A 26,945-nucleotide genomic window follows, 5' to 3' on the forward strand; every position below is an offset into this window, starting at 1 on the left:
CTACTCTGTCCTGTTGGGTCCCTATGAGTTGCAACTGAATTGATGACACCTAACAAAAAAAAAAACAAACTAGTTTTTTTTTTTTTTTTTTTAACAACAACAACACTAGAGTATGTAAGGCAATCCACTAATTGTCCACCAATATCTATTTTCCCTCCCTTAAGATAAAAGACTTTTGGCTAGGTATATTGTTATTCAGCTAATGACTATATTTCCAAGGCTCCCTTGCAGCTACATGTGGCCCCATGACTATGTCCTGGTCAACGGTATGTAACAGAAGTAAGGTGTGCCACCTCCTGGACTTGTTCTTATATCCATTGAGCATGCTTTTCGTGGTCTCTTTCCCTTCTGCATCTTGAGGGGTGATAACACTCAAATGAAAGATGGCAAAGCTGGGTGCCAGTCCTGGTCCATCTGTCCACATCTGGAAGTGTTACACAAAAGAGACTAAACTTCTCACTCATTTAAATCACTGCATTTCGGGTTTTTAAATTGTAGCTGCAAACCCATACCCTAATAAATACATTGAGATTACTTATTTCCCCTCTGGCTCTAACAGTGTGTATTGTTTTTGTCTGCTCAGCACCCATCTGTCCCACCCAAGCATGTGGTTCTGTTGAGATTATTGACCATATCTGTTGCGGGCATAGCCCCAGTTCTGCTCAGTAGTTCCCCACCCCTGCCCAGAGTTATATATCAGTCCATGAGACCCAACAGAGCTGATCAAAGTCCTTCCAAGACACTTCCCTGAGAAATAGCCTTTGTCATCATTTTAGATTGAGGCTACCAGTGGCCTCATGGCCGTGCAAAATGAACACCCAAAAAGAAACAAAGCCAACCAGAGAAAGAAGGAAAAAGAGAGATGGGGGGAAGGGAGGAACAACATTTGAGCTCCAGGATCTGAGTGCTTCTTTACAGGTATATCGGCCAATACATGTTTGAGGCCAATTTTATACAAACATCACGCCAGATGCTTGGACACAAAGTCCCTTTCCTGTAAAAGAGGAATTCTCAATCTGGATAGACTTCAGAGAGTCCACCCAGATAGAGTTCATCTCTAACTGAAATTAAGCATTTCCTTCAAGTATCAATGTAGGCAACAAAACACGATCATATCAGCAGCATGTGTGACCTTGTCCACAGTGGAAATCGCAGATGCTTCACAGCACATTTTCGTTTTTGCAGACCTCAGTATAGCATACATGGTTGTTACTGCTTCCGGATGACTACAGTTACGGAACCTGCTGCTTGCCACTGTTGTTGTTGTTGTTGTTTACCTTCAAGTCGGTGCCTGCGCACAACAGAACGAAACACTGCCTGGTCCTGCACCATCCTCATAATCATTGCTATGTTTAAGACCATCGTTGCAGCCACTATGTCAGTCCATCTCCTTGAGGGTATTCCTCTTTTTTGCTGACCCTTCGATCTCACCATGGGTCAGAATCAACTCAACGGCAATGGGTTTTTAGGAGCCTTTGTGGCGCAGTGGTTAAGAGCTACAGCAAATTACAGCTGCTAATCAAAAGGTTGGCAGTTCGAATCCAGCAGCCGATCCTTGGAAATCTCGTGGGGCAGTTCTAGTCTCCTATAAGGTCACCATGAGTCGGAATCGACTTGATAGCAATTTTTTTTTTTTTTTTAGCCTGCTGCTAGATCATATTATTTAATGTGAAAATAAAGAGGCAAATGCATCACATTTTAAAATATTCTGGTAACTGGATTTCAATAGAACTGGTTTCCTCTATAATCCTGTATTTTATTTTATGCATTGAAAAGTGTTGTCCATAAACTTCATCAGGCTCTGGAAGCTCAAAATTTAGACCAGAGGGGAAAAAAAAAGGAAAATATAAAGAAACAACAGTAGTTCAGCCTGGTGCATGCTGAAATTAAGAATTGGGCAAGGTGACATCAGAGACGCGGGGGAAACGCTTAGCTCTGTCTGGGCGGGGCAGATGTGTTGGGATCAAGCAGCACCTCATAGAGGAAATGATGGTTGGGCTGAGTCTTAAGGCATGAGTGGGTGTTTCAGTAGGCAAGGTTGCAGGGAAACCTCATGGCTCTGGCAGCTGGTGTAGGTTAGGAAGCTATTGCTGGGTGTAGGTCGGGCGAGGACATGCCAGCACTAATTAAGCCCAGGGTCAGACAGGGTAGCAAACCAGCACCCACAGTCTGTCCAGTCTGTCCGTCCGTTTAGTCACTTCTCTGATTCAACAGAGGTGGTGCTGGCCTCTTTTGCCAGCCTATTTATTTCCTGGAATGTTCACACCCCATTGGTACTACAGAGGAAGGCTTGATATACCCTGCTGTGCTCTCCATAACATGGGAAGTCCTGGGGTAAGAGCATGCACAGGGCTCAGTTATACCCTGTAACCAGCGCTAGCTAGCAGTCAGTGGTTTGACACCCGGGGAGCAGGCAACAAAGCCGCTCGATCGCTCAGTAAGGTTGTGCTTAGATGCTGCTGCCAGAGCAAGCCCACGGCTCTGAGTGTCGTTTTAAAGAGCTTTAAAGAAAAAGGCCCTGAGTCCCGTGGGATCATGGTGACAGCAGTGACGCAGGAGAGTGCTGGAGACACCTGGAGGCCCCTCGCAGCTTTTCTTTTGCAGCTGAAGAAGGTGCTGGAACGATGAGTATGTCAGGTTGAGACTCACGTGGACCCTTTCAGAGAGGAGGCCGGGAATGTGGCCCTGGGGTCCACTCCTAAAGGCCTTCACTGGGGCAGGGGGAGGGATAGTGACAGGATGGGGGAGTAGTGACGGGATGAGCAGTTAGTTCCAGCAGTAATAATAGCAGAGCACAGGGACAGATTACCCAATAAACAAGGTATGCATTGGCTTCCTTGTGCCTGCTTAACGATCTGCAGTGCACGATTTCACATGGATTTTACCACCTCACCGAAAGCCATGTGTAATTGTGCATTACAGATTAGTAGGTAAGCACAAGTAAGCCCATGGGTACCTCGCTTCATGTAAGCCCGTGCGTAATTCACTTACTGGATAATCCACCCCTGAGCAGAGGCATGGTTCCCTGTATCTGAAGAGTACCATGTGGTCACAGGTAAAAAGTATTTCCTCAGACCTCTCCTGGAAGGTACCGGCAGGCCCCAGACACCAGGCAAGCATAGGTTCCCCAGTCCCCATAGGGCCCCATTTCTCAGGACCAACGATTCTTGCCTTCCTTTTGCCAGCTCACTGTGAGCTCTTTTTCTTTTCCTTTCTTTAGAGTTTACTTGAAATGACTATTGCAAGGGGAGAACGCCTTGACCATAAGATCAGCAAGAACTCTTTTTACAAATATTTCTTCCATTGCTTAAATATTTCCCACCTGGGCGATCTTATAACTGCTCACAGCCTTTTGCATCCAAGTTCTGGTCACCTCGAGTAGAGCAGTCATACTTCTCTTGAGCTTCTTTTCACATCAGGCTGGATAATGACTGAAGCTGGACAGTATTTGTGCCATTTAAGCTGCCAAACTTGAGCGTCTTTTTCATATGGGATTTAGTTATTATCGATTCAGTTACCAAGTCCACCTACATATAGACAATGTCAAGGTTCTGACTGGGAGATAGAGAGAAACGTTGTGAAATACAATCTAAGTATCCAAACACTCAGCACTTCTGAGGAAACTCAAAGACAGATTAGTTGATAACATGTCTTTGATATGATTCAAATTAACACTGGAAATGGAAAGTGAGTGGGTCACAGATGAAACAAGATTGGACACCCCCACGTATGGGGGCTCATTCTTATGTATATATCCCCACTAGTGGTCTGTCTGCTCGTCATATTGTGGTGGCTTGCACATTCCTATGATGCTGGAAGCTATGCCACTGGTATTTCAAATAGCAGGGTCACCTGTGGAGGACAGTTTTCAGTGGAGCTTCCAACTATGGCAGAGTAGGAGGAAAGGTCTGCTGATCTACTTCCAAAAATTAGTCAATGAAAACCCTGTAGGTCATAACAGAATGTTGCCCAAGACCTTGGCTTGCTAATTTTGGACTTCGGGAGCGCTCAAGTGCTGGAGAAGGACATCATGTTTGGTCAAGTGGAGAGCCAGCAAAGGTGAGGGAAATCCTCAGTGAGATGAATTGACACAATAGCTGCAACCATGGACATAAGCACGGCAACAATCGTGAAGATGGCACATGACCTGGCAACGTTTTGTTCTGTTGTGCACAAGGTCTCTGTGGTAAATAACAATGTGTATATGTTTAAAACTCTCCATAATAAAATGTAACAAGATGAACTGGTAACGTTGTATGACCTGGGTGATCACGCTTGAAAGAAAGAAGAGGGAAACGAACCCTCATTACTGGAGTCCCTCCAGGTGCTGGCCATAGCAGAGAGTGCCATTCGTTTCACTCTCCCTTATCTCTCTTGCACAAATCAGGAAGCAGGCCGAGGAGAGGGTAAATGATTGCTGAAGGTTGGAGTCAAAATTGCTGGAGCCTGAGCAGTCTCTGCTAGCACATCTCTCCTTTGCCCAGGACCACACTCCTCACTGCAAAGGGACCCAGGAAGGAGCGTTGGTCATTCAGGCCTCACTGGACACCACATTAAAGAAAGCATGCGTCTGAAAGCTGGGAGGGTTTCAGCAATCATTTTGCTAAGTCTCTGGCTGCTGTAGGACCCCTCTGGCACATTCCCACAGTGGTCCCAGACTCTGTCTAGACGCTGGGGGTGAGGGGCCCCGGCTCCTTCTGAGACAGCTGGCTCCTCTGGCAGGCAGATCTGTCAGAAAGTGCTCACAGAGGGCAGAAATCTACTTTCTAACCTCATTTCCACCCATCTGTCCTTATCCTGCCCTTCGTAACCACAGAGGGCAATCCTTCTTCCCTGGACAGCTTTGCAAACATTGGGGTTTCGCCCGCCATCTTGAGCTCTATACCTCAGTTTTCTAGGCTGAAGGCTCCAAGTGTGCCAACTGTCCTTCCTTAGACACCTCACACCAAGGACGTGCCCAACTAGTGGAGGAGAAAGGCCTGCCACCACCTGGGTCTTTGGGCACTTGCCTTTACTGATGCTAAGTTTGTCTGCATTCTTGGGGCATGGGGTGTTGCTGCTGTTAAGCCAGGCCTATTGTCCTAGTTACCCAGTGCTGCTGTACCATGAATACCATAAGTAGGCAGCATTCAAAGAAAGAAATTTATTTTCTTACAGTTTTGGAGGCTGAAAGTCCAGACCAAGTTCTCGGCCCTGTCAGTTCCTTCCTTGTCAGTAGCCCTGGGGCTTTCCTTGATTCCTTGGCTCGTAGACGATCCTCACAGGGCGTCTGTCTTCCCCCCGTGTGTGTGTCTCTGTGTCTATTCTGATCTTTTCTAACTTAGAAGTGATTAGGTTTAGGATCCACCCCACACTGGTGTGCCCTCATTAACATAACAAAAGAAAACCCCTCTTTCCAAACAGGATCACAGCCCCAAGTGCTGGGGCCAAGGATTCAGCACTTATTTTGAAGCAACACAATTCCACTCGTAACACCTACTGTTTCTGTTTAATTTTAATCCAAATGAGGCGCAGGCTGTGGATTTGTGGACTCCTGTAACTGGAAGAGGGCTTGGGAAAGACATCTCCTCTGCTCTTCAATAGTTACCAGCACAAGAGAAGCTCGGCACCACACCCCGCTGGCGCCCCTGGGTACGAGCTTTACCATCGTCATCTTTGCTGGGCCCCTTCTCCAGTTCACTGACCCTTAGACCCTGTCTGAAGCCCCACACTGAAAGGCAGGAGAACTCCCCGTTTCTGGGGCGGTGAAGGAATCCTAGTGGTGCAGTGGTGAAAGAGATCGACTGCTAACTAAAGTTTCGTGGTGTGAAACCACCAGTGGTTCTGCGGGAGAAAGATGTCGCAGGCTGCTTTCGTAGAGATTTGCAGCCTTGGAAACCCTATGGGGTCACTATGAGTCGACTTTACAGTAGTCGGTGTGGAACTGACCACTGAGGAACTGACTCTCAGCAGCCTTGGTCATCAGGACAGCAGCCTTTAGCTCCTCCAAAGAGGGTCTGCAGCCCAGGAGTTGCCAACCAGCCCGGCAAAGGGAGCATTGCTGACCATTCGTTCTTGGGGGGAACCCTGGGCGTTGAGTCAGGAGCTCTGTCCCTTAGCAGGCCCACCAGACCAGCTGATGACTGTCCCAGCCCCCCCACCCCCACTTCCCACTCCAGGGTGTGAAAGGATGAGTTGGGGAAGAACACCACCTCCTGAGTGCCCTAGCTCTGTAAACCATAGCGCCAATCACAAACATGTCTCCTTAGGGGCCACCTTGGGGAACCCCTTGCCATTTAGTATGGAAAATATCCCATGACATAGAATATTTAGCAAACTGTTGGTAAGGAGGCAGAGAAGGGCTGCAGGAAAACTCACTAGGAACGTGGAAGGGAGGCCCTGCACCCCATTCCCATGTCCCTAATGGGAAGTGGGTATGGCTTGGAATTTTCTTGTCCCAAGTCCAGTTACTTAGGCGCGAAGGAGCTGAGGTGTCCTGGGTTCCTGCATGCATTGCCCAAACGGCAGGTCCAGCCCCTAGCAGAGCTGGCACCTGGACCGGGGAGTGCAGGAAACCCTGGGGAGTAGGGAGGGGCCAGGAAAGGGTGGGGCCAGGGCAGGGCCCCAGAAGAGTCAACCTGGTCCAAGAACAGGTGGTGACAGAGGGGTGATAGAGGGGTGACAGAGGCTTCTCAGCCCTGCCCTCAGGGGCCTGGGGGAGGCGGAAGGAGAGGGGTAAAAGAGGTGACTGGTGAGAAGGGAGGTGAGGTTGGAGGTGGGGAGGAAGGCGGAGGGAGGTGAACCGGGAGGTGGGGTGAAGGCGGGGCGAGGGAGGAGGAATGGGAGGAGTTGAGAGAAGGGGAAGAAGGGGGAGGGAAAAGGGAGAGAGAGGAGGAAAAAGGAGGGCACAGAGGCGAGGAGAGGCGGAGGGAAGGGGGAGTAGAGGGAGGGAAGGGGCGGTAGGAGGGGCCTGCCCGCCAACCCGCGCCCTCCTTTTCGCGTCGGCCTCCGCGCGCCTTAGCGCCGCGCCGCAGCATCCCCTGCCGCCGCCTCGCCTAAGCCCGGCGCCCCGGCGGCCGCCTTCGCTCCCCGCCTGCGCTGCCGCCGCCGCCGCCGCCGCCGCCATTCCTGGCGCCGAGCTTGCTGCGCGCCGGCACCGAGGTCGCCGCCGGGAGCTGGACGCGCGCGGCCCGCTCGCAGGTAAGCGGCCAGGCCCGGCGCGGCCGGCAGGAGGGCTGCGGGCAGGTGCGCGGGGTCGCGCCTCCTGCCCCGCCCCGCCCCGGCCCCTCTCCTGCCGGCGCCGTCCCCCACCCGGCCCCCCTCACGGCCCTGGGGCGCAGGTGGACCCCAGCGGTCTCCGGGCGGCGTGCGGGGCGCGCTCCAGAGCCCGAGCAGGGGAGCCGGTGGCGCGCCTGGGCCGCCAGGCCCCGCGACTGTCTGGCCCGCTCGCCGCGCGCTGAGGCCAGCCCTGCACCCAGCAGGCTTCTGTTTTGGTCGGAGGAGGCCGGGACGTCGGACAGGGAGTCGGGCACTCGGACAGGTGGGGACAGGGCGCTGGACAGCCGTGGGCTCCGTGTTGCTGCCATTGCGGTGAGTTCTGCAGGCTTTGGTTGCTTTGGGCTTTTAGCTGTGTTCTGGAAAAGCGAAGGAGAATTACAAGCTTTAGTTCAGGGCTGCACCTGTTGCGGCAGCCCAGTTAGCTGCAGGGAGCTGAATCTCCTGGGATTTTGCCAGTAAAAACATGTAAAGGATATTTGAGATCGTGCTGCTCTTTCTCATTTATTTAGTATTTTGGGAGGGGAGGTGGGTGGATAAATGTGTCTGTAGGTGGGCAGCTCCTTCCTTCCTTTAGAAAAAGGCCTCTGGTCAACGGCTTGGGCCCTGTGTTTTGTAGCTTTAACACATGAAGTTGCTTTGCTGTTGTTTTTGCAAACCTGAGCAGACCTCAGGCCCCGGGCCGCGAGCCCCAGGCTGCTCTGTCCAGAGACCGGGCGCCGCGCTGTGTGGCCCTCCCTCCTGTTAAAAGCCTGTTTGCACCCACTGGGCCCCACCCGGCTGAAGTGGCCTTTCCAGGGGGTGCAGTGATATCTGGAGGCCTGTCACCTCATATCTGCCGCGGCCACCCCGACCTGTGCCAGTTAATTGGGAATGCGACTGTGTCAGAGCCAGGCAGCCTCGGCCAGGGCCCAGTTTCTGGTAGAGATGATAATGCCCCATTGTCATGGTGATGGTTGGTGCCCTGGCACGTCTCGTCCTGGGTCATAAATCGTCCAGTGAGAAGAACGAAGCGGCTTGCTGAGTGCCCAGCACCCGGTGCACCCCCAGACACCAGCGCCTTCCAGTAACAGTGTAGTAAGGATGGCGCGGTGGAGGATACGTCTGTGGGTGGGGACCGTGCCCAAGAAGGCAGGACCTCCAGACCCATCACAAGTGTTTGTCATACAGCAGCAAGTAAAGGAATGAAAACAAACCCTGACACCGAGAGGTGGCCCTGCCTGCATCTCTCTCTTGCCATGGGTTGCTGGCACAAGAGGGAGGCTGGCCTCCCTGCGATGGGGTTTGCACATCCGTCTGCCAGCCCTTACACCAGTCCCATCCCCTCCTGACTAGCAGACATGGTCTGTGGAAAACAAAGCCTTGGACAGGCCCCTGAGAGGTTGACTCCGGCACCCTGTGCTGGGGGTTCTGGCTGGGCGGTGTCCCCCCTCTTGCCGTTGCAAGGTGCTGGGCGAAGTGGTCGGCAGCCATGTTGCACTTGCCGTCCAGGGGGCTTGGGGTCAGGGAGCTGCTCTTTACTGACGTCTTCTGCTTGTGGTCCCCTCCCTGCCTCCCTGTGGATGGGTCCTCACCCGCCTAGTGGACTCTCTGAGGCCCCTGTCATGCAGCGCTGTCTTCCGCATCCCAGGCAGCAACCATAACTAGCTGGTGCTCGGGGAATTCAGGCTGATGGCGGACTGAGTGAGGAGGCAGGATGGCTGTCTGCTGGGCGCAGCCTGGGATCAATAACGCATTGCAAAGATAAATGGGTTTCTGTCCTCCTGCTTCAGGAATGAACCTGCCTTTCCTGCACCTGGCTGCTCTTGGGCGGTGGGTGTGGGCGGCTGAGCCCTCTAGGCCCCTCCTCTAGATCCCATTTGTGGTGGGGGAGGGTGGGCATGGCCGAGGGTGACTGCACATCACCCTCCTGACTCAGTTGTCCTGCATGGCAGGCCTGGGACAAGAGCCCCTTGTGGCAGCTGAGACCCATTCCTTCCCCCACCTTGGTGTCCCCAGTGTCCCTGGTTGGGTCTGCTGCACTCCCCCACCCATGGGCTTGAAAGCACTTCCTGTTTTATAGTTTACAGTGCCTTTTCCCGTCTTACTGAGAATTTGCTTGGTTGAAAGAACTCTTGGGAAGGTGGAGCAGTGGTGAAGTGGCTCCGAGCCCCCGATCCCCAGGCTGTCCCAGGAGGATGGTGACCTGTTAGCTGTCGAGGATGGCAAAGTGGCTGTGGGGTAAAACTGGCCATGTGAAAGTGGATTTGCTGTTGACCCTTACAGCCGAGCTGACCAGTGAGGGCAGTGTCTGGGGAAGGCTGCCATGTTGGCAGTTCCCAATGGAAGGCTGAATCATTTCTCCTCTAGCTGTCATGGTCCCAAAAGGGAGAATAGAAGGTAAGAGAAAGAAGCTGAGCCAAAGTGGCAGAGGCGCTGGTGGGGCTCTGCTCTTGCCTGCCCTGGCCTTGTCAGACACATAGCCCCACCCTGCTCTGCAGCCTCACCTGTGCCACTGAGGGCCCTCGGCAGGGCCTGGGACTCCCTGGTCTCAGCTTCCCCTGAGAATGCAGGATGGGCCAGCTGTACAGGTGCCGTGCACCAGGCAGGAAGAGGTTTGCTGGGCACTTCTGCTGTGGAGGGGATACACCCTGGGGGATCGCTGAGATTTATTAGGAGGGAACAGCTGTGATTCTGTCTAGGTCAGAGGGGTGAGAGTGGTCCGCCCTTAGGAGCTGGGTAGTGTTTTTAGGCAAGCCAGGTGACGGTCTTCCAGGTGAGCTCATAGGCTTGTTTGGTTTTGCTGGAGGCTAGTTCCCCTTGTTTAAATTCACCCATTGGTGCTAGGCTCTGCTGCAGCCCCTCAGACATTTACAACCAGCAGGGGGGCTGCCCTTCAGCTCCAGAGCCATCTTCTTGTGGCCAGGCCTGCAGGGCGAATTCAGCCCCCCCTCACCTGCCGTAATGCCTTTGTGGACCTCCAGTGGGCCGGGTCTGTTATTTGGTCTAAAAATATTAGATGCTACTACCTATGAAAGCTGCGCCGCCCCTCTCCCCCCCCGGAATTGCACATTGGGGCTGGGGGCTCTGGACTGAGCTTGGTACAGAGCTCATAGTTAGATCAGTGTTTACTCCAAGAATCATCCCTTTAAAAATTATGGTGCTCACGAGACAATTGGACATTTGTCGTGTAAATGATTGTATTCCATAATGACAGTACTGTGGTTATGTGAAACAACCTTTATCTTCCATGGATAAATAGTGAAGTATGTGTAGATGAATTGTTAAGATGTTTCAGATTTGCTTAAAATTAGTATGGGGTGGGGAGGTAGACAGGGGTGTGGGTGGGGTGGGATTGTCGCTGGGTGGATGGTGGCTGGGTCTGGGTCAGGCTCCCTGGGGGTTTATTATTCTGTTGTGTATAGTCAAAATTCTTCCTGATAGAAAGTTAATAATTGTCTAATAAGCCCAACTTCCCCAAGAAACATATCATAGGATCCTTCAGTTTATGGTATAGAATTCAGAGGTTTACTTTAAAAGACATATGGGTGTATTAAGTGAGAGCGTCACTCCTAAGGGTAAAATGTATAGAATGAGCCCGTGTGCCTTCATGTGTGTCCATACTTACGCATAGAAAAAGCTAGGGAAGTGCACACATTTATCCAGTAGATCATTACCAGCCTCCTGCAGGCCCTGCTCCAGGCGCAAGGGCACAGCCATGAGAGAAGAGTCCACAGTTAGCAGTAGGAGAGTACGCGCTTGTGTGTGTGTGTGTGTGTGTGTGTGTGAGAGAGAGAGACAGAGATGAGGAAAGGGAGGGGAGTGGAGGAGGGGTTTCACTTCTTTCGCCCTATATACTTCTGTATGGCTTGTTTATTTTACAGCTTAATACTTTTATAAAACTGATTTTTAAAAAGAGAGTTTCCATTAAAGCAAAACACCAAACCTATCGGCAGCGGGTTAATTGCTGTTGAGTAGATTCCAACTCACAGCAACCCTGTAGGGCAGAGTAGAACTGCCCCCGTAGTCTTTATGGAAGCGGACTGCCACGTCTTTCTCCTGGAGAGCGGCTGGTGGATTCAAACCTCCGGCCTTTCAGTTAGCAGCTGAGCATTTAACCGCTGTGCCACCATTAGATAATATAATTTCCTAGGGCGTTTGAAATAGAATTTGATTTGTAGAAATTTGTGTTGTACAAAACTTAATAACCGATGACTTGGCTTATGTGAGGCAGTCAGTGACTCAGTAGTTACTGACCCTGTGAACATGTGCTCTGCAGGCCCTGACCGGATGAAAGTCAACACCTTCCTCTTGCTGATAGGAACGACGAGACTCAAGCCACAGAAATTTACATAACAGTAAACCCCAGCAACAGGAGAATTAACCCCAGTGGCCCTAGCCCGATATCTGGGGGGCTGGGGCCAGGGTTGGAAGACGCCTCTGTTGCACACCCACAGGCTGTGTTTCAAGTGGGGATCCGTGTTCCTGCCATGAGCCCCGGGTGCATCTGCTCAGATTCTGGCCTGGGATGCTGGGGTTTCCATTGCCAGTTGGATAATTTACAACTGTAGGGTTGTCTCATTCATTTACAGTGGTTTCTTTGGTATTTTCTCCTTTCATTTAGTAGAGATTATTTAAATAATTTTAATATGCTTACAAAAAAAGCAGAAAAATGCTACAAAAATAGTACAAAATCTACAGAGTAAAAAGAAAAACTTAAATTCTAAATGTTTTAGAAAATTAGTAAATTCTAAATTTATTTTTTGGATTTTCCTATTTATTACAAGAAATGAGCCCTGGCGGGGCAGTACCTAAAGCGCCCAGCTGCTAACCAAAAGGTCCACAGTTTGCACCCACCAGCTGCTCCTGGAGAGAAAGATGCAGGCAGTCTACTTCCGTAAAGATTGACAGCCTTGGGAGTTCTATGCGGCAGCTCCACTCTGTCCTGCAAGGTCCCGATGAGTCAGAATCAACTCAACGACAACGGGTACCAGTTATTTCTTGTAATACCAAAAAAAAAAAAAAAAAAAACCCACTGCTGTGGAGCCAATTCCAACTCATAGGACCCTATAAGACAGAGTAAAACTGCCCCTAGGGTTCCCAAGGCTGTAAATCTTTGCAGAAGCAGACTGCCCGCGTCTTTCTCTCAAGGAACGGCTGGTAGGTTCAAACTGCTGGCTGACCTTTCGATTAGCAGCCAAGCAGTTTAACCACTGCGCCACCAGGGCTTCTTACAAGAAATTAGAGGTCTCTTAACAGCCAGAATATCATTCGCTTTGGTCAGTAATCTGGGTGCTTGTCGACTTGTGCGTAGGTTTTGATTTTGTTTGTGAGGATGATGAATTCCTGCACTGCGTAAATGCCAGGGCTCAGCCCCACTTTGTTCTCCGTTTTTGTTGTTGTTTCACAGTGTTTCCCTGTGGCCAGGAGGGGACAGCCAGGGTGCTGTCATCACTGCCAGGGAAGGGGCAGCTCTGCTCTGAAGTTGGGATCATCCCTGTGCAGGGCTGTGGAGAACGTGCATGTGGTCTAGCCGTGGGCTGCCTCCTGTCATGCCTGGTGCAGGTGGGCCTGGAAACGCGTCCTTTTTCTCTGAGTCATTCTTTACATGCTCCTCATCCCAGGAGGTCTTAGGGAGTCTGCCCGTGTAGAAGCTTCGCACCTTTGAGTCTTTGAGGTGGTGCCCAGTGGTTCCCACAACCCGAGCTCTTATATGAAGGGTTAAATCGGGTACTCTTTAAAGATGATTTCAGTCTCAAGTTCGGGAGCTTCATGGGAGTTTCACTGTGTCCCCAGCAAATGTTTATGGAGCACCTTCTCTGCTCCAGTTACCACAGGGAGTCCAGAGACACAGTCCCTGCCCACTTAGAGCTTACGTTCAAGTGGAGGGAGACAGAAGCTAACAGGCATAATAAATTAGGTTCCATCTTGTTTGGGCGGCGATCATGGGGGATCTGGGCACTTCAGAGAGCCCAGCGTTTGGGAGTATTTGCAGTTTGAAACCAGGTGATCACGGTAGGTCCTCAAGTGGTATGGTATTTCCACTCACAGGCTCAGGTGAGCAGTGGAAGGAAGATGGGTGTGGCTGGAACACTGGGGCCTTGAGGAAGAGCAGGAGCAGCAGTTCAGGTCCTGAGAACTGGTCAGATTTTGGGTGTGTTTGGAGATGGGAGCCAACAGGGCTCGCTGACGGATGTGATGAGGATGTTAGAGCAAAAGAGGAATCCAGGGTGACTCAGGCAATTAGAATGATGGAGTCAGTCACTGGCACCTCGAGATGGGGAAGTCTGTGTCTAGGGCAGTTGTGTGGGGAAATTCAGGAGTACGCTTTCCAGGTCCTACATGTGAGAGCTCCCCTGTCGTCCATGAGGAGATGGTGAGCAGTAGATTGACTGAGTGAGTCTGGAGTTTGGCAGAGTAGCCTGGGCTGGGAATATGAACTTGGGAGTTGTCAGCACAGAGGTGATAATTTCAAAACTATGAGTTGGATGAGACCACCAAGGGAGTCAGTGTAGAAGGAGAAGAGAAGAGTCTAAGGACTGAGCCAGGGAACAAGAGACCAAGAAGGAGTGCCCAGTGAGGTGAAAGAGAAACCAGGGAATTTAGGGGGTACCTGGAGGCCAAGTGCAGACTGTCTTAGGGAGGAAGGGACTGAGAAGTCAAGTAAGTTGAGGACCGACCAGTCACCATCGGGTTTAGTGACATGGAGGCCCTTGGGGACCTTGATAAGTGCAGCTTAGTGGAGTGGTGGGGCAAAAGGATCAGTGAGTTTATGAGAGAAGGAAAGGAGGGAGTTTAGGGCAGCAAAGGGGGATAACATTTTTGTGAATGTTGTTATGAAGGAGAGCTGAGAATGGGAGAGTAGCTAGCGGGTAACTGGGGTTGTCAGAAGGCTTATTGTTAAGGTTTGTATCCTGAAGAGAAGGACCTAGCAGAACAAAAGAATCTGTGAAGTGGGAGAAGTGCTGGAGTCTTTGGAGACAAGATCATACACACTTTGTGCCAGCTCGTTCCCTCTGCAGGCTTTCGTGGAGTTTATACTGTATGCCGGTGACTCAGCTCGGCCTTGGGTCCACAGATGAGGAGAAGAACCCTGCCTACAGACAGCTCAACATTTGATAAGGGCACCAGACATATCAGTGAGTGATTGTGAACCCAGAGGAGCAGGGGCGCTCACACCAAGAAGGCAGCAGAGGCAAAGCCTCGGAAGATGAGTTTACCAGGCTCTAGGGTAGAAGGGTGGCCTTCCTGGCTGTGCAGAGTCCAGAGAATGGAGAAATGGGGCAGGCATACTGGAGTGGGTGGTGGGGCCTACGAAGGACCTGGTGGGTCTGACCAGATACTGAGGCTGCAAGTGGGGTCTTGTTTTCTTGGCTAAAATGTGGAGGTTTGCCTCATCGTCCCAGCTGTACTGTGAACATTTTGCTCTTTATTAGCCCTGGCATTTCTTAGGGAGCAGACCCGCATCACTAGTGACGATCTGGGTTTCATCTACAACACTGATTCTTACTCAGCCTTTATTGAATGCTTAGATGAATGAGAGAGTGGTTCTCAAATTCTGGTCCCCAGACGAGCAGTATCAGTACCTCTTAGGAAATTGTTAGAAGTGTGAATTCTCTTCTCCTCCCCACCCGATCTATTGAATCAGAAGCTCTGGGAGCAGAACCTGCAGTCTCTGCTTTAACAACCCCTCGAAGGGATTCTGATACCCACTGAGGTTTAAGAGCTTCTTGACCAAGACATGGTCCCTGGCCTTAAGGAATGTGGGTGAGACAGCATACACAGCTGAGTACAGTGAGAGGCTGATTAGTGGTTCTCGACTCTAGATGCACACTGGACTCACTCAGGTTATTTTTTAACAGGTGGTCACACTAGCTTGCCCAAACCAAAAAAAAAAAAAAAAAGGAAACTTCTTGTCGTCGAGTTGATTCCAGCTCATAGCGACCCTATAGGACAGAGTAGAACTGCCCCATAGAGTTTCCAAGGAGCACCTGGTGGATTTGAACTGCTAACCTTTTGGTTAGCAGCCATAGCACTTAACCACTACCCCACCAGGCTTTCCCTAGCTTGCCCATAGAATATATTTTGTTAATCAATTTTATTGAGATGTAATTTACATACAATGAATGTTTAGTATACATGTCAGCAAGTTAATTATGAATTCCATTTCTCAATATAGAGCTGTTCAGATTTTCTATTTCTTCTTGAGTCAGTTTTGGTAATTGGTATGTTTCAAGAAATCTGTTCATTTCTTCTGAGTTACCGAATGTATTGGTATGAAGTTGTTCAAAACATTCCCTTATTATCCCTTTAATCTGTAGGAACTATATAATGTTCCCTATTTCATTTCTGAACTCGGGGTGCTTTAAAAAACAAAACAATGTCTGAGCCCCACCCCAGACCAGTTAAACCTGAATTTCTTGGAATTAGAGAGTGGGAGAGGCAGAGAGTTTTTTTTACAAGCTCCCCGGATTATTCTAATGTATAGCCAGAGTTGAGAACGTTCCAGGTAAAGGAAAGAGGGATTAATTTTTACTTGGTGGTGGTCCAGAAGGCTGCCCAGAGGAGGGAGAAGGCAGATCCAGGAAAACGGAGGATGATTTTCTACATGAGTCTATGAATGGAGGATGAACAGTGGGACTGTCCCAAACCAGGCCCCACGGTCGTGAGTGTAGGCATTCTCTGCGGAGAACACCAAGTAAGCAACTGTTGTGGCACGTTGGGTTTGTTGGGGGCTGTGGTAGGGCCTGTGAGTACTGAGGATGCTCTGTCAATGCCTGACCATGGAGTGAGTGAGTGATAAGAAGGAAAGGTAGCTGAGGGCCAGGTCATAAAGGCCTGGAATGCTAGGCCACAGAGTTTAGACATCCTTCTCCACAGGGTTTTTTTTTTTTAAGTTCAGATTTACTGAGGTATTATTTATATACTGTATATTAAAATTAACCACTTTTAATGTACCTTTCTGTGAGTTTTGATAAATATACATAGTAATATTGTTGTTCTTAGGTGCCGTCGAGTTGATTCCAACTCATAGTGACCCTGTCTACAACAGAACGGAACACTGTCTGGTCCTGAGCCATCCTCACAATTGTTGCTATGCTTGAGCCCATTGTTGCAGCCCCTGTGTCAGTCCATCTCATTGAGGATCTTCCTCTTTTTCACTGACCCTCTACTTTACCAAGCATGATGTCCTTCTCCAGGGACTGGTCCCTCCTGGTAACACGTACAAACTACGTGACACAGAGTCTCACCATCCTTGCTTCTAAAGAGCGTTCTGGCTGTACTACTTCCCAGACAGATTTGTTGGTTCTTCTGGCTGTCCATGGTACGTTCAGTATTCTTCGCCAACACCATAATTCAAAGGCGCCAATTCGTCTTTGATCTTCCTTTTTTCACTGTCCACCTTTCACATGTGTATGAGGTGATTGAAAACACTGTGACTTGGAGCAGATGCACCTGAGTCATCAAAGTGCCATCTTTGCTATTTAAAACTTTACATATTGTGTTGGGTGCTTCTGCTGCAGAAGACCTCTTTTTCAAGTGTTAAAAAGCAAAGATGGCACTTTGAGGACTAAGGTGTGCCTGATCCAAGCCATGGTATTTTCAATTGTCTCACATACATGCTTGGGTTAGGCACACCTTAGTCCTCAAAATGCCATCTTTGCTTTTTAACACTTGAAAGAGGTCTTTTGCAGCAGATTTGCCCAGTGCAATATGTCCTTTGATTTCTTGACAGCTGCTTCCATGGGTATCGATTGTGGATCCAAATAAAATGAAATCCTTGACAACTTCAGTCTTTTCTCCATTTATCATGATGTTGCTCATTGGTCCAGTTGTGAGAATTTTTGTTTTCTTTATGTTGAGGTGCAGTCCATGCTGAAGGCTGTAGTGTAGTCTTTGGTCTTCATCAGTAAGTGCTTCAAGTTCTCTTTCAGCAAGTAAGTTTGTGTCATCTGCACATCACAGGTTGTTAATGAGTCTTCCTCCAATCCTGATGCCCCATTCTTCTTCATATAGTCCAACTTCTTGGCTTAATTTCTCAGCACGCACATTGAATAAGTATGGTGAAAGGATAGAACCATGACGCACACCTTTCCTGATTTTAAACCATGTAGTATTCCTACGTTCTGTTTGAATGTCTGCCTTTTGGTCTATGTACAGGTTCCACACAAGCACAATTAAGTGTTCTGAAATTCCCATTCTTCGCACTGTTGTCCATAATTTTTTGTGATCCACACAGTTGAATGTCTTTGCATAGTCAATAAAACACAGGTAAACATCTTTCTGGTATTCTCTGCTTTCAGCCAGGATCCATCTGAAATCAACAATGATATCTTTCATTCTACATCCTCTTCTGAATCCAACTTGAACTTCTGGCAGTTCCCTGTTTATGTACTGCTGCAACCGTTTTTGAATAATCTTCAGCAGAATTTTACTTGTGTTTGATATACCAAAAAAAACCCTGTTGCTGTCGAGTCCATTCCGGTTGATATAAAAAAAAAAAAAATTTTTTTTTTTTTTATAGTCACCACCAAATCAAGATGGGGAATTTTCTATACCCACCCCAGATTTTCTTGTGCTGCATTGTAATCAATGTGATCAATCCCTCCTTTCTACCTCTGGCAACCACTGATCTGTTTTACATCCTTAGCGTTTTCCCTTTTTCAGAATGCATGTAAACAGTATCATATGTCTTTGTGTCCGGCTTCTTTTACTCAGCGTAATTGTGTAGGTGTTTGAGGTAGTGTTGAATTTGGTCAGGGCTGTTTTAAGGAGTGACCCGGGTACTTCTGATAAGTGAACCGGGAAGGCAGAGATTGGAGACAGGGAGGCAGTTATTTGAAAACAACGATATGATAGTAGTTATGGTGATCTCATGGTAAACGATGTGCAGATGCTTTATACGCCTTCTTCTTCTGGTTCTGACAGCAGCCCCGTAAGGCTGGCACAGTTCTTACCCTTTTTCTACAGGTGAGGATGTTGAGAACCCAGAGGATCAGAAACTTACCCTTGTGGTTATCCAGCTAGGAAGTGGCAAACGCCAGATTGGAGCTTCCATAGGCAGCATCAACCGTATGGACTTCGAGGGGGCGTTGGGTCAGTGTGTTTTAAAGATGTTAAAGGTGCATGTACCCTTTGACTAATGTAATCCAACTTCTGTAAATTTATCCTTGGAAGCACGTATGTAAAGAAGCATTTATTGGAAAGGATATTTCTCAGTGTTTTTGACGTAGAAAGCGGAGCCCTGGTGGTGCAGTGGTTAGGAGCTTGGGCTGCTAACCAAAAGGTCAGCAGTTTGAATCCACCAGCCACTCCTTGGAAACCCTGTGGTGCAGTTCTACTCTGTCCAATGGGGTCGCTATGAGTCGGAATCAACTTGATGGCACACAACAACAACAATGAAGCGGAAAAGCCAGATACAACCTGAACAGCCACCAACAGGTGAATGGTTAGGTACCAAATCAAAACCAAACCTGTTGCTGTCGAGTTGATTCTGACTCGTAGCAAGCCTATAGGACAGCACAGTGCTGCTCCGTATTGTTCCAAGGGGCGGCTGCTGGATTTGAACTGCTGTTAACCACTGCGCCACCAGAACTCCGAATGGTGAGGTAGGAGGCAGTATAACCAGTTGCTATTGCGTCAATTTCAACTCATGGTGACCCGTATGTGTGAGTAGAATTGTGCTCCATAGTGTTTTCGGCGCCTGATTTTTGGCAGTAGATTGCCAGGCCTTTCTTCAGAGGTGCCACGGGGTGAACTTGAACCTCCAATCTTTTGGTTAACAATTGAGCATGTTAACTGTTGGCAACATCCAGGGACTCCACAGTTACACTAGTCAAACTTTAAAAATAATAATAGCAAATATAATTAATGTTATGAAAAATTAACACAGTATGTTAAATGATAAACCATTTCTAAGACGGTATGTACAGGAAGGATTCATGATGCGCCTGGGAAGAGCTAGATAGACTGCCCAAGTGCTTGTCACGTTTAGTTGGTAATGCTGCTTCTGTTTTCTCCTTGGCGTTGTCCGCAGCGCCCCGATTTTCTGCAGTAATGCTTGTCATGGAAACCATAAAGGGAAAATACAAAGAAAAATATTTGAAAACATGATTCAAGACAACCCTCACACACACACACACACGAACTCTCGGTCTGGAGAATCCTCACACTCCTTTCCCTAGATACGGACTACGCACCTTGTTCAAAAGCAGGCGGGTGTGTTGCTGTTTGTTGTGCTTCTACAGGGTGTGCGTGCAGTGGAAACAGGCAGCCTCAGGAGTGACTCCCCAGCCTGTGGCAGGGCCAGCTGGTGGAGCAGGCGTTTGTAGTTGCCATGCGCCCCACACAGAAAGCGGGAATGCACGTGAAACGTGGCTGCAGCAGGCTTTTCTCGTGTGGTCGTGCTCCAGAGACAGCCTGTTCTGCAGGGGCCGTGGGACTGGCCCAGAAGCCCTGCCTCAGCCTGTCACCCTGTGGCCGCCAGCTTCAGCCAGGCCTGACCCCCATCGTCAGCAGGGTCGGCAGCCAGCGGGTCCCCATTAGGCTACAAGAATATTAAATGAGATGGCATGAGTGATACCTTTCTTGGCACAGTTTGAACCGAGTTGCATGTGGAAGTCAATATCCTGCTGAAAAAGGAAGCTGCAGCGAGCTTTCCACGCATACTTATTGTTACTGAAAACAATTTTTATTAGGATATTAAAACTTCCCGGCGGTTCAGAACACCTGGCTGTGTAGCTGTCTCATGTCCAGCCGCTTCCTGTGGGTAGACATCATTTTATACTGTGAGGCAGTGTCAACACACACGCCCACACAGACACCCCAGAACCAGTTTGCTAAACAACACCTCCCCTTCACCGCATTGGATGCAACTCGCAGACTGGAAAGTACCGCCCTGCCTGTCCCCCTTTTTCACTGGCCCTCCATGGCTGGCTGCAGGAACAGATCCAGATTTGTACATTGGTCAACACGTTTAACGTTCGTGTTGTCGTTTCCCACCTTAGCTGGCTTTCCCTTCCTTGCTTTTCCCTAAGGCCGGCTCATCTCAGGAGGTTTGGGGCTGAGTTCAGTAGAGTGCCCTTGAGTGCAGTAATTGAGAGGCCACCAGCTGTGTGGAGGAAGAAGATGTGATATCCACTCCAGGACAGGATGTTGGGCTGCATACCCGGGAACAGCCGGCTGGGGGAAACTGGGTCACAGCAGAGCTCCTGAGCAGGCAGAATTGGATATCTGATGTGTCTTTGAAAACCAGGGGCAGGCGCTTGGGTTTCAAAACATGTAATCCTATGAAGCTGCCAGTTCCCTCAGGGCTCACTGGGCTAACAGTGGTCTCCTTCCCACTGTGTTTTATGCAGATAAGATCTCGCCACCTGTGGCCCCACAGTCCTCATTCCTGACAGGAGTGCAGCCAGAGCTGGGCTTGATTTTTACCATCTCTGCAAAACCAGCGAGGTGGCGGGAATGCAGTTTTTAAAATAGAGTACTGAGTGCTGAACGTCCTGGAAAAGAAACCTTTAGGGAGCTACCGAATCCCATTTATTTGAAAGTAACAGCTCTTTGACTCTTCGAGCCAGCGGGCATGTATTATATTTCAGCTGGAAGGTGGTGTGATCAATAACCAGCACATTTATTTTTGCAGAGGGGATAGACGGCTTAGCACAAACGCCTCCCTTTAAAAATGGATGCGAACAGAGAACACAGAGAGCTCTCTCCCCACTTCTCCTTCGTCTGAGAGGAAGACTTGCGTGTGTGACCTACATCTGTGTCCTCTGGAACAAGTGTTGCAATTTCAGGACTTCTGCTGAGATGCTTTGTGTCAGAACTATTTTCAAGCATTTTCTACCATTTATGGTGCAGGACCCTGTTGATGCAAATGGTTAAGCACTTAGCTGCTAACTGAAAGGTTGGCGGTTCAAACCCACCAGCAGCTCCAAAGCAGGAAAGACCTGATCATCTGCTCCCGTAAAGATTACAGCCAAGAAAGCCCTATGGGCCAGCTCTACTCTGTCATATAGGGCCGCTGTAAGTCAGGATTGACTCCATGGCACCTAACAGCAATAACAAACATAGTGCAGTCACTGAGATGAAAAAACGCTTTTTTGCCGAGCACAACCCCGTTAGTGACTCATGAGTCCCGAGTGTGTCCTCGTTGTTGTCATCATTCCCAATCTGCGGGGATGGGGGGGGGTTTCTTTTTATAGCACTAGACAGAATAGCGTAACTTCTGACGCATAGAAAACGTTTTCTACAGTGCATGCTTCCGCATCGGGGCAGGGCCTCTCTCCATGGGGGACCAGGACAGCGAGAGTGTCCCCCTAGAAGGCCAGGGCTGTCGGTTCCTGTGGCAGGTCCTTCCAGTGCCGCCTGCATTTGTCTTTGCACCCAACACTTCAGAGTGCCGGTTAGCCACAGCTGAAGTGACATCTGGGCCTTCCCGGTATCCTCCGACCATGGAGGTGAGGGATGTGTGGCTGTCCTGCTGGCCTGTCCTACCTGGGCATATTCTGTGTCCACATGTACCAGGAAACCAGCTGCCAAGACCACTTGTGGCCAGCAGCAGCCAGTGCCAGGTAGCTGAATGACACGACGTTCTGAGTGCCTCCTGTGGCTGTGAGCATGTGAGCTGGGTCCCACCTCTGGGATGGATACCTGGTCTCTCTTGCCCTCTGTTCCTGGGGTGGCAGGTGGTGGCGCCCCTTCCCGTGGCTGCATAACCTCGGCAGTGATGGCTGCTCTCTGCTTCCTTTCTGCATCTGGAACTTCAGGGGAAGCTCAGGAGCAAGGCTGCAGTAGCCCCTGCCCCTTTCTTCTCCTGCTGTCCCATGGTCCCCTTCCTTTCACAGTGAGATGGACGTTGTGACACGCACAGCGCAGTGCACATACCCTTGGGGCACTGCTTGCTGCGTTTCCACTTGCAGAGCCCCACCCCGGAACACCTAGAACAGGGAGCTTGAAGGACACCACCAGACCCTGGACTAAAGCCCCTTCTGGTCACTTTCCCCCAGTGACCACCCTCCAGACAAGTCAGAGCAGAGGCTTTGCAGTTTGTGGAAGTGGCGTTTTGCAGCTTGTACTCACGAACACTTGGCTCTTCGTGCTCCGCCTCTGTCTGGGAGCTTTGCCCAGTGACAAGCATAGTGCTTTGTCCTTCACTGCTGTCTGGTGTTCCCCTGTGTGCAGGTGCCCTGTCAATGGGCCTCTGTGCTACCTGGTTTGTTTCTAACCCAGGGCCATTGTCAGTGAGGCTGTATGGACAGCGCGAGGCCATGTTGCTAGCCTTTGATTCTTCCTTCTAGACATTCAGGGTCCCCAAATTTTATGTGCTCCACTGTAGGGGCAGACAGTTTGTCCCCACCTATGACAGTGGTCCACGTAGCTTAGGGGAATCAAACAGTTTATCCTAATACTTAAACACTCCTATCTCCAACCCCTGCTGTAAATCCCTCCCACGATTTGATGCTGCCCCTCTGGGAAGAGGGCACTAAGCCAGCACCCCTGCTTGACCCAGCCCCGGGGCACCTCCTCCAAGTTCTCTGACCCCTGCATCCCACTGGGCCTCCCCTCAGGTCTCTAGCTGTGCGTGGTCCTTTCTACCCTCTGCACTCTTACCCGTGGGTCTGCCCACCTAGTGGGCCCTACTTCCTGCTCCCCCGCCCAGGAAGGCCCAGTGGGAGCTGCCGTGGTCATTGCGCACACGGGGCTTTCTCTGCCCCGCAGCCTGTCTCTTGATGCCCCACGCCTGGCACTTAGACATGCTGCTGCTTACTCATCCAGTGGGTGTTTGGAAGTGTCCTGCTTCCGCAGCACTTTGCTTATTGGGGGGAGCCAGGCAAAGTGCTTGTGGGCAGGGGGAGAGCATGCCTGTGTGCAGTGGTGGGTGTGCAGAGCCTGCTGTGGAGGGAACCTTAAGGGTGGGGCCGTCTGATGGGGATGGAAAGGGGGTGTGGAAGTCAGGAACACTGAACTGGAATTCGAGAACCAGTAGGAAACAGCCAGGTGGCTGAGTGGGAAGAAAAGCTATGGCGGCTTTAAAAACATAGATATGAGTCCTTTGACATTTGTTATGGGTTGAGTTGTGTGCCCCAAAATGATACATTGAAGTTCTAACTCCTGTACCTGTGAGTGTGATCCTCTTTGCAAATAGGCCCTTGAAGATGTGATCAGTTAGTTTAACATGAGCGCATACTGGATCAGGGTGATTTCTAATCCTATACGAGTGGTGTCCTTATGAAAGAAGAGAAGATACACAGACAGGGAGACAGAGGAAGGATACCATGTCACGTAGCAGCTGTAAGCCTCTGGGAGAGAGGCATAGATTCTGTCGCACAGCCACAGAAGGAACCAACACAGCTGACACCCTGATTTGGACTGCCAGCCTCCAGAACTGTGAGACAATGAATTTCCATTCTTGTAATCCCCCCTTTTGGTGGCCTTGTTACAGCAGCCCTTGGAGACTAGTAGAACATTACTCTGAGATGTGGGGCCTACGTCCCCTCCCTGTGAATCTAGGTGGCCTTGTGACAGTTCCAAAGAGCAGGATGTGATAGGAGTGATGTTGTGTGGCTTCCACGTCTGGGTCATAAAAGGCAGTGCAGCTCCCACATCGTTCGCTGCAGCCTGAGATACCAAGTGAGAAGTGGGTGGTGCTGTGGCTGCCATGCTGTGAGGAAGCCCAAGCCATTCGGGAAGGCCACATAGGCCAGTGCTCCTGTTGGCAGTCTTGGTCTCTGCGTCCTTCCAGCCCAGGGACCAGACATGAGGGAACAAGCCTTCTCAGTCCCCCAGCTGAGGCCTCAGATGTTGTGGAGCAGAGACTAGTGGTCCCTGCCATGGTCTGGTGGATTCCAGACCCACAACTCCGTGAGCATAGTGAGGTGCTTTAGGTGCTAAGGTCTGGGGTGGTTGGTTACACAGCAGTAATAACTGGAACAGAAGTGGTGGCTCCCCAGGGAGAGGAAGGGGCTTTGGGGTAGAGTGGGGGATAGCTCAGGACATGAGTGTTGGGTTGGAGAGTCAAATGTGAACATGGAGGAAAAAACCCTACCACGTATACAGTAAGGATGATTACTTTCTTCCGGCAAGTTTTCTTGGTCCTGGGTGCCAGGGAGGCCTCCCCCCTTACCCACAAACTTAGTGATGAGGGAAGCATCTTCCCACCTGGTAGAATCACCTGGGCCCAAGAGAAGGCAGTGAAAATATTCTGTGGGGCTGGAAGCATGGCCTCACTGTCTGCTGCCCAGGTGAGGGTGGCGGCCTTGGGCTGGTAGGCATTCACCTTCCTCCGGATGTGTGTCAGTGGGGCTTTGTCAGCGGGAAAATGGAAACAGCGGCTGCTCTTTGCACTCATGGGAAGTTATAAAAATGAGAGTACAGTGGAAACTCACGGCTTCCTAAATTAATGTTGACTTCACGGGGGGAACCGGACAGGAACATGGCTTCCTTTTTTTCAGAGGAGCCTTTGCAGCACAGTGGTTAAGCGCTCAGCTCAGCTGCTAACCAAAAGATCGGCAGTTGGAACCCACCAGCCACTCCACAGGAGAAAGATGTGACAGCCTGCTTCCGTAAAGATCACGGCCTTGGAAATCCTGTGGGGCAGTTCTGCTCTGTCCTGTAGAGTCACTGTGAGTCAGAATTGACTTGACGGCAGTGGGTTATTATGTTCTCAGTGAAGGTTCACACACGGTTTAGGTTCTCATTCAACAATTTCTACAGAGATTGTTTAATGACACTGGTTACATTCTTCACAACGTGTGAACATCCTGATTATTTTCCTCTGGTTGTTCCGTTTGGCATCTGTCTTCTTTATATGTGTTTTTATCTCCATGGGTGGAGCCATTTCAGCAGTGTTTGCACAGAAATACTTGTGGAATCTTTTGTGTGAACAGGAAGTAAGATGTGCTGACTAACTTTTCCTTTATTTTAGTGGCATTTTTATTGTTGAAAAAAAAAAACCAAACAAAGAGCTAAAGCCTCCTCCTCCTCATGCCCAGGGTCAGTGCCGCGAACAGCCTGCAGTTCAGTTTCCTTTGAGGTTTTCTTGGTGCCATTGGTACACACATGTGCACATGGACACACGTGTAGACACACACCTCACATGCTCATATGGTTTGTGTTTTTCCACAAGTGTGACAATTCTTTGTAGAATTTGCCCCTTGCTCTTTTCACTAGCACTCTATTACAGACAGCCAGGTGCGTTCTGCATTGTGGCGCCTGTAAGGACCACATGCTGCTCCCCTGTGTGTGCACATCGTGGTGGGTTGTGTGGGTGTCGCTCCAGTGTGCCACAGTCTTGGACATCTGTATGTCCATCTGTACCCCCATCTCTACCCAGCTGAATAATTTTTTGGAAAAAGAGTCCTAGAATTGAAATATTAGAGTCAAAAAATATGTGCATTTTCCTGATAGGCCACCAAGAAAACCAAAGCCACTGATGTTGAGTTGATTCCACGCAAAGAGACCCTATAGGACAGGGTAGAACTGCCCCATAGGGTTTCTAAGGCTATAAATCTTTACCGAGGCAGACTGCTACGTCTCTCCACCGCAGAGCAGCTGGTGGGTTTGCACTAAGAACCTTTTGGTTAGCAGCTGAGCACTTAACAGCTGCGCCACCAGGGCTCCCTTCTGATGGGCCAGGGCTCGTTTATGTTGGTAGCTCCTGGTCAAGCCCTGGTCTACGTTGGCATGTGGCAGCCTGATCCCCGGTTTGCAGAACATGGCAAGTCCCCCGTCAGTGATGGAGCCATGAGCGTGTGTTCCAGCATCACAGTGCGCAACGGAGCTCGAGATCTGGGTTCTGAAACGCTTCACAGGATCTAGGGGCCTCCTGCCCGTGAGATGCTTATGTACTTATTTTCTAGAAATCTGGATTGTGTTTTGAACAAATGATAGTACTCACCCCTGCCTGTCTGTACCTCTGGCCTGTCTGGAATCCTGTCTCGTGGGTTGGAATCCACATGGGTCCCAGATGTAAGGCTGCGCACATGTGCAGCTCAGCTCATTGCAGCTTGCTTTCCTGTTCTTGTGCGAGCCCAGGAGCATCACTCCCGGCGCTGTGCACTGAGCCCCAGCTCATTCACGGGGCAGCTTCTCTCGGCTCTGAGGTGGGGGTGGCGCAGCTATGGATGCCATCTTTGGAAGCCAGGCACCAGGGCACTTGCCACATGGCCTGGACCATGCTGGCCAGCTGCATCTAATAGATGAATGCTGGCCCACAGGCGTGTCAGGTGAGGGTGTTTGGGGACTTACCCCAGCAAGCCCCGGTGCTGTGTAGGTGTGAATGGAGGCTGGCATGTCTTGCATTCCTGTTGCAGCTGGGTGTGCGCTCTGCTGTCTGTACCAGCCAAACTCCCGCCTCTCCAGACCGATTGCTTAATTGGGGCTGTTGCTTCACTTTTTGCCTCTGGCCCCATATTTAGGGATGAAGAACTCCTTAGGTGCCTTTGGAGATGATTCTGTTGTCCTCCCTCCAGAAAACGCTTCGTTTTCCTGACAGAATGTGAACCACTCCTGGCACATGCCAGAGGTGTTTATTAGCAGAAAGCCCGGATGTTCTACCTCCCTGGTATTTTTCTTTTTCTGGGAAAAATATGTGTGCCAGTTGTGGTCTCGTCAGCATTTCCCTCCCCTTGTGAGCCTGCCCAGGTTAACCTCCCTCAGTCTGGCACGCTCTTATCAGACCTTCGTGCCATCCTGTTAATCTGACAATAAAT

General features: G+C 50.0%; 1 protein-coding gene across 1 annotated transcript in view; it reads left to right on the top strand.

Moving 5' to 3' along the window:
- Nucleotides 1-235: 235 nt before the first annotated feature.
- Nucleotides 236-26,945, top strand: part of LOC126082532 (translation initiation factor IF-2-like) — a 116,530-nt gene continuing 89,820 nt past the window's right edge. The window contains exons 1-2 of the mRNA XM_049895031.1: nt 236-266; nt 7,040-7,569. Of these exons, the coding sequence (XP_049750988.1) occupies nt 236-266; nt 7,040-7,569 (561 nt within the window). The remainder of the gene's footprint in view (nt 267-7,039; nt 7,570-26,945) is intronic.

Source organism: Elephas maximus, chromosome 9 (genome assembly GCF_024166365.1).
Source record: "Elephas maximus indicus isolate mEleMax1 chromosome 9, mEleMax1 primary haplotype, whole genome shotgun sequence".
Taxonomy (NCBI): domain Eukaryota; kingdom Metazoa; phylum Chordata; class Mammalia; order Proboscidea; family Elephantidae; genus Elephas; species Elephas maximus.